Source organism: Myotis lucifugus, unplaced genomic scaffold (genome assembly GCF_000147115.1).
Source record: "Myotis lucifugus unplaced genomic scaffold, Myoluc2.0 scaffold_9, whole genome shotgun sequence".
NCBI lineage: Eukaryota > Metazoa > Chordata > Mammalia > Chiroptera > Vespertilionidae > Myotis > Myotis lucifugus.
In genome coordinates, this window is record NW_005871057.1 from 15,923,815 (window position 1) to 15,931,478 (window position 7,664).

General features: G+C 53.6%; 1 protein-coding gene across 3 annotated transcripts; it reads left to right on the forward strand.

Moving 5' to 3' along the window:
• The first annotated feature begins 2,304 nt into the window (after positions 1 to 2,304).
• On the forward strand, positions 2,305 to 7,438 carry SOCS2 (suppressor of cytokine signaling 2). 3 transcript variants are annotated; one of them, XM_023749799.1, is made up of 4 exons: positions 2,895 to 3,185; positions 3,612 to 3,660; positions 3,982 to 4,342; positions 5,959 to 7,438. In XM_023749799.1, the coding sequence occupies exons 3-4, from the start codon at positions 4,204 to 4,206 to the stop codon at positions 6,414 to 6,416; spliced, it is 597 nt and encodes a 198-aa protein (XP_023605567.1). In that variant the 5' UTR covers positions 2,895 to 3,185; positions 3,612 to 3,660; positions 3,982 to 4,203; the 3' UTR covers positions 6,417 to 7,438. The 3 variants fall into 3 exon arrangements, with proteins under 3 accessions (XP_006084090.1, XP_023605567.1, XP_006084093.1); XM_006084028.3 differs by lacking the exons at positions 2,895 to 3,185; positions 3,612 to 3,660 and adding an exon at positions 2,305 to 2,552; XM_006084031.3 differs by lacking the exon at positions 3,612 to 3,660.
• Positions 7,439 to 7,664: the final 226 nt, after the last annotated feature.

A 7,664-nucleotide genomic window follows, 5' to 3' on the forward strand; every position in this document is an offset into this window, starting at 1 on the left:
TGAAAATTCACCCATATCCTGCCACCCTAAAAATAGCTGCTTTAATTTCTCCACATTCCCTTCTGTTTTTGCTCACATGCAAACAGAATCTTATAATGTTGTAAAAGCTTGAAATAGATACAATTTCACTTTTTTTTTTTTTTGCTTAACATGATCTCATAAGCATTTTTCCTAAGAGGCAGATTAGAAGGCCAACAAAGTGCTGAGAAACATTTCAGAAACAAAAATAAAACATCCTACTTTGGTACAGTTTGGTGTTCCTACAGCTGGTACTGTGTTTATTGGGACTTTTGTGGACAATGACTCTCTCTGTAAGTGAAGATGAGCTGGGACCTGAATGATGAGACTGGGGGAAGGGCACTCCAGGAAGATGGAACAGCAAAAGAGGGAAAAGCATGTGTTAAGAGGCAACAGGAAAGCCTATTAAGAAGGGTTGCTGGCAGATTCATTTCAATTGACAAATAGAAATTTATTTTATCTTTAAACTTTTAAAAAAATTATCTTTTAATTTAAACTACAGAAGAGAGCACACCCTACCTCTGGGATTCTCTACCAAGGAAGAAGAAGCCATATGGAATAACTTAGAACATGGTGAACCGTGGCAGATGCAGTGGTTCTTAAAGGTTCTGGGTCTCAGACTGCACACGACCTCTACATGGAATCTGATTTGTGCATTCATCCCAGTCCCTCACCGGAACTAGAGTCCAGTTCCTTAATTTTATAGAAAAGGCTGAGGGTCTAAAAACGGTAAACGACCCCGACCAGTGCGAGTCTTCAGTTACTTTATAGAGGATTTTAATCAGGGTTCAATTAGCTCTGCCCTCCACATCAAAGACTCTATATAAAAAAACAAAACATGATTCCATGCACACAACTCCATCTTGGAGAAAGCCCTTTGTTAGCTGGGAAATGCCTCACCCTTCACGGGCTCACCTGACAATCATTTGCGTAGTTATTTACTCAAAAGCAGTACAAAAACAACAACAACCAAAAAAACAACAACGAGAGAAAACTACCGCCCCAGACTCCCGAGGGGAAGGCGGGAGCGAGTTTATGCTTCCTCCCAGAGCCGGCAGAGGGAGCACCAGGCAAGGTTTGGGAGCCGCGCCTCCCCACACCTCCTCCCTCTTCCTCGCCCAACTTCCCCATAGCCACCGCCTCAACTAAAAGTGACCATTGACCTTTCAAGCTTTTGAGCAGTGATGCAATAGAATGGTATTTCACAGAAAAATGGTTATCGAAATTTTGGATCCGGTTTTCCCGTGAATGTTAATGTGTTGTTTTTTTTTAAAACATTTTTAGGTCACATTTCGGGGGCGGGCGTGCTGGCAAGGAGATGAGTTCCAACTGAGGCCAGGTGACCTCCAACCGGGTGGGAGGAGGTGAAGGGTCCCCGGGCAGGGAAGAAGTGACGGGATCTTTCTGAATTCCCGGTCCCTGGGCGCCAGCCCTGCAGGAAATCGCAAAGACACGCGCTCTGCGGACTGCAGGAACCGAGGCTCATCGCCCAGCACCACCCAGGCGCGCGCGTAAGAGAGCTTCGCCCCCCGCCCCCCGCCCCCCGCGACCGTCCGCTCAGGTGAGCTGGGGCCGCCCGGCTGCAAGAAGGAGACTGTGGAGCGGACTGGACGAGAGGAACCCGGCCAGGCAGGTGCCAGAGACCGCCCGGGGGAGGGAACTGAGAGCCGCCAGCGCTGCCTAAGGAGCCGCTGGATGCCTTCTAGGACCTGAGCCGAGGGCACCGCCTCCGGCCCGCTCCCTCCGGCTGTTGGGCCTGGGCACCCGGCGCTGGGCTGGAAAGGGGCCTCCCCCACCCCATTCAAGTGTCTTGCCGGGAGGGGCCTTTTTGGGGACACCCCTCCCCCGGTCTCTCTGGCGCGCTGCTCACAAAATGCGCGGCCTGCAGGGTCGCGTGCAGGGGCAGAGGGGATAGGAAAGAGAAATCCCCGCCGAGGGGCGAGGATGTCTGTTATTCGCTCGACCCCGGCTCACCCTTGGCACGGCTCGGGGACAGGCTTTGGTCGCCAAAACGGGGGCGATGGTGGCCGGGGTGTTTTTCCGCGTCCCCGAACCACGCCCCACTCCCGAGCGCCCAGAGCCCGCCTCCCCCGAAGCCTGCGCACCACTCCCGAGCGCCCAGAGCCAGCTGTAGCCGGGGCCGCGGTTAGCGCTCTAGCCTTTTGAAGCTGTAGCCGGGGCCGCGGTCACGTGGGGCGAATTCCTGGAAAGTTCCTGGAAAGCGGCCTCCGCAGCAGGCGGGCGGGGCGCGCGGAGCGCGGACGGAGGAGGGAGGTGGGGAGCCCGGGAGGTGCGTGGGGCTGGGGAGTCGCGCGCACACGCCGCTTCGGGGACAGACGTTTAACTCTGGCCAAGTCTCGCCGCCGCCGCGGCTCGCGGGCCTTGGGCTTCCCCTGAAGCATGAGCCTCCTCGCCCGCCGCCACTGGCGCAGCGCGGGCCGCGGACAGTGCGCACCCGGGCTCCCGGCGCCGCGTCTCAGGATCCTCTGTGCCCGCAGAGACAACCGAGGAGCTCGGGCGGGGGCTGGCGGCAGGTACTGGTCCCGGGAGCCTGAAGGCTCCGCCTCAGCGGGGTGGCTGGGGAGGGCACCGGGGCACCGCCGCGAGCGCCGGGCGGCCTTGGCTTCCGCAGTTTAGAGCCGCCTGGGGAAGGGAGTCCGAGCCGCGGTTCTGCCCCGCTGCCGGGCACTGCTGCCGGCTTTCTCCGTTTCCTTCCCGGCGTCGGGAAGTCTCCAGAGCTTTTTTTTCTTCTAAACTGCCATCCAAATTAATAATCCTCCTAATAACCTGATCTCCCGCTCCTCCCCACCCTCCTGCCTCCCGCCCTGGCTCCTTACTCCTCCCTCTGTCCTTCCCACCTCCTTGGTCGCAGCCGGAGGGAAACCCTGCAGCTGCCCGGGGAGGGAGAGGGGGGTGCGAGCCCAGCAGCGGGTGTCGGAGCCCGTGGGTTCCAGGCGATGATCCTCGGGGCTAGTGTTTGCCCGCGGCGCTGAGAACTCCGGCCGCCGCTGCAGGTCTCGTCGCACCCACAGGGCATCTCGTTCCCAAATTAAAAGTCAACAGGGAAAACTCGGCGGGTACCCCTCCTTTCTGGGGTCCCTCCCAGCTTCCCCGCCCCAGGTCCGCTGGGGAGGCTGCCGGGTGCCGAGACGGCGGCCGAGGCCGAGGTAAGGGCTCAGCTTTGGTTGCCTTGCAGGTCCAGCGGCTCTCGGTGCCGCCGGCTCTGCCCCGGCCCGGGCCCGGGCTCCGAACCCCCGCGGAGGCTGCGCGCTCGGGTCGATTCCTCGACAGCGCCCGCGGCGGCTACAGCAGCAGCAGCAGCCGGGCTCCGGGAGCGGCCGCCACGGCCCGGGCGGCGCCCCCCACCCTTGCCCGAAGAGGAGGGAGGGGAGCTAGGCCGCCTGCGGGCTGGGGATGCGGCTACTCACGCACTCGGCGCCCCAGGCGGGTGGCTCCGACCCCAGGAGCCCCGCGGCGCCGTAGGGCGGGGAACCGGGTTCGTGCCCGCACTTTCTCCTGGGGCTCTCCAGGCTGTGCGGAGTGTGAGATAGGAGTGCAATTTTGGGAGCTTTCCTGTTTTTGCCTTTAAACAGTTTTTCCACGTGCCCTTGACTCGGGCAGATTTTACCACTGTGCCTGCAGGTGACTCTTTGCTCTTCCATTGGGCTTGCCTGCGATTTCCGCGAGCTGCCCTGGGCGGGAAGACACCCGGTTCCCCACCCTCATCCTGTCCCGTCCGCCCCCCCGCCCCCCTGCCCCTCCCTCTCTTCAACTCTGGCGTCTCGGATCCCGGCTCTCTCAATCCTTCTGTCTCTCGAGCTGGGCCTGGATGCTTGGGGTTAAATGGTGCAGGAGCGTAGACGCGGAGGAGTCCCCGGGATTTTCCACGTCGCTGTCTCCCCACCCACACCCCAGCCAGGGGTCCAGGTCCGACTGACCCAACCCCACTCTTTCTCTTTGCAGGCAAACTGTGGGTGACCGCGCCTGCGAGGGACTTTGCCATCTGTCCACCAGGACCTGGGGAGGAAGAACCAGCAGCTCCCCACCCCCTCCCCCTCCACCACCATTTTGGATACTCCGCAGGGACGTGTTTTGGGGTTCCCACTGACTTCCAGGAAGGACGCGTGCCCTTCTCTGACCCCTGCGCGGGCGGCCACCTGTGTTTGCCGTGGTGAGCCTTTGCCCATGACCCTGCGGTGCGTCGAGCCCTCCGGGAATGGCGCGGAAGGGACGCGGAGCCAGTGGGGGACCGCGGGGTCCGCGGAGGAGCCGTCCCCGGAGGCGGCGCCTCTGGCGAAGGCCTTGCGGGAGCTCAGTCAAACAGGTAGGTAGCCGAACGGCAGCCACGCGTGCGAGAGGGGGCGCCTCCCCAGAGACCCGGCTGGGGTCTCTGCTGGCGGGGAGCGCAGCTGGGAGGTGGGGACGAGCTGGGAAAGCGAAGAATGAGATGGAGAAACGTCCCCTCCTTCCCGTCCCCGCCTCAGAGCAGGGCACCGCGGAGAGGATGGGTTCTTGGGAATGCGAAAGGAAAGCGGTTCTGGAGAGACTCGGGCCTGAAGGAGGGCGCGGGAAGGGCTCCTTGGAAAATGCCCCTGAGGGCGCTGGAACCTTTAACTGTTTGCCGCGCTGCTCCACGGCTGGGGTCGGCACTCGGACCGGACCCGAGCTGGAGAAAGCTCCTGGCGCCTTCCTTCCCGCGGCTGCAGGGCGGCGAGTGAGTGCAGCGCTGCCCGCAGCTTCTGCCGCATCCGGCTCCCGGGCGGAGCATCCGCCGCTGCCGGGAATCTTGGCGGCCAAGTTCAAGGACGAGGAGTCGCTGAGCGCGGCCTTCGGGGGGTCCTTCAAGACCTGTCCTGCGCTGTGCGCGGCTCGCTGTAGCATCTGAAAGGAGAAAGGAGCGGGGCGGGGGGGGAATAATTCTGGCAAATCTTTCAGGCTTACAACATCTCTGGATCCTAAAAGCTTACGTTTGGGGCAAAGTTGAAGTTTTGGTAGCGTTAGGAAGAGGGGACTCTTTCCTCACTCGCGGTGGTGCTCTTTTCCTGCGGGCCATGTGCTTTTCCCATCAGCTTGGAGGGACCGGCAGATTCGGGAATCCGAGCAATTTTTTTGAGGGGGGAGTATTGTTAAAACTTCTTAAATGCAGAGTGCCTCTAAGTCATTTTTTGCAAACGGAACGGGCCCGGAGATGGTGCAGGCAGATCATATGGGGATTGCTGGGGAGACCCACAGACAGTTGGAATTGGGTTTGAATTTGGGCAAAGTGCAAAAGATTACAAACTTGAAATGCTAATTATCATTTGGGGTTTCCCTCATTTCTCAATGACTGATAAGGAAGTTGTAATTGAAGCAGCCACCAGAAGCTGTTGTACCTAGAACTGCGTTTTTAAAACAAGTAAATAGCAGTGCTTTCTAGGGCTTGGAACAGAGATGCAGTCATGGACAGATTTGGGGAGACCAGGGGGACACCAACCATCCAAAAACGGTGCTTCTGTTTTTCTCTCTTGGAATTCGTAGAGTTCAGTTTTCCACTTTTTAAGGGCAGAGCTTTTATTTTTACCTTCTGATTTATTTCTAATTTACTTTAAATCTTTTATTTCACTTGAGTGGTGCTGGAAGCATCATGCTTTGTCAGCCGGTGTGTCATGTTGCAAATATTCTTTTGTTTCATTCAGAGAAAATCTAGATACCGTAAAGAACAGCTCCAGAAGATTACTTAAAAAAACAAACAAACTGGCTCACACTTTGTGTTCATAAAATAACACGGACCCACATTTTCATTAAATTTCTACCAAAAGTATTTATGGTAGCCTCTGGTAAACTTTCACACACTTCTTTTTAGAGCTAGAAAAAAAAAATGTTGTCAAGTACTTGCCCCGTTTGAAACATTATAATAACAATTTTACCCTCTTTTCTTTTTCTTTTTGAACAAAACCCCAGGTTGGTACTGGGGAAGTATGACTGTTAATGAAGCCAAAGAGAAATTAAAAGAGGCACCAGAAGGAACTTTCTTGATTAGAGATAGTTCGCATTCAGACTACCTACTAACAATATCTGTTAAAACATCAGCTGGACCAACTAATCTGCGAATCGAGTATCAAGATGGGAAATTCAGATTGGACTCTATCATATGTGTCAAGTCCAAGCTTAAACAATTTGACAGTGTGGTTCATCTGATCGACTACTATGTTCAGATGTGCAAGGATAAGCGGACGGGCCCAGAAGCCCCCCGGAACGGCACTGTTCACCTTTATCTGACCAAACCGCTCTACACATCAGCACCGCCTCTGCAGCATCTCTGCAGACTCACCATTAACAAATGCACCGGTGCCATCTGGGGACTGCCTTTGCCAACAAGACTAAAAGATTACTTGGAAGAATATAAATTCCAGGTATAAGTGTTTCTCTTTTTCTAAACATGCCTCATATAGAGTATCTCCGAATGCAGCTATGTAAAAGAGAACCAAAACTTGAGTGACTGCTCTGGATAACTACATGGAATTCTAAGAACAGCTGAATCAATTTAACCTACATGTGTGACTAGGTAGCTAGGTCAAGTTCCCTCAAATATGTTCACCTGAGAAATGCTTCCCTGCCTAAGGCTAAGACCAGCTGATCCTTTTAAGTTAAAAATTAAATGTCCCAAGTAAAGGCCGAAGTAACCTTTTGATCAGAATGCCTTGCCTTTCTGAGGTTCCTTTCTCTTTGGTGGAAGGTCCAAGCACCAGTAGTAGAGAAAGGGAGAAAGGACTCCACGGAGGAGAACTGAAGAAGGGGAAGGAACCTGACAGGCTTAGCTTCCATTTTATATGCCTGGTGATCCGAGTCTATTTTGGACATGTTATATTTTGCATTCTGATGTTCCTAGGGGTTTTGTTCGGATATGCTTGTGAGTATTTATCCTTCATTTTATGCAATTAACCAAGTCAATCAAAAAAAAAAAATGACCATGAAATCCTGTATTTGTCTTTTTACTACATGTAAGAACTCTTTCATGTGAACGCGTACTGTAGTAATCCATTTTAAGAGAGCCTTACTTTAGAAATATTTCAAACTGGTGCAAACGGAAAAGACTTCGTCTTTTCCATTAAGGCTAAAGACAAGAATGTCATGCTATACAGGTGCAACCCCATCCCGGTTAATAAAACCATGTAGATATAGACATTTTACCCTTTGAAGTATCTGTGTCCCAACCTGTTGCCATGGATTTTTTTGGAAATGGCTTTAGAAATTTCCAAGTTGTCCTTGAATTGTCTAACTATAGACATCAGCAGTTGTCTCCCTTCTACCATGTAGAAAACTTTGACTTAATTTTCTTCCAGATATAAGGGGATACCTGCCTGTTTTTCAAAGTGTTTATTTACTGCTGTTACTATTTGATTAGAATGTATTAAATAAAAAAAAATCCTGACTTTTACAAGTTGCGCTTATATTACTTTGAATCGCAGAAAACTTATACTTTCATGGTAATAGAGGGTTGCTATAAAAACTTATGTCAAATGGAATAAGCCAGATATTCAGCAAGAAGTAAGGCCTTCCTTGCCCTTCTCTGAAGCTATGGGTCATATTTGCCCTTTGCGTTTTGGAAAGCATGGTTTAGAAACTACTAGACTTGCCAAGTGGCCCTTTTACAAGTTGAACAGGCA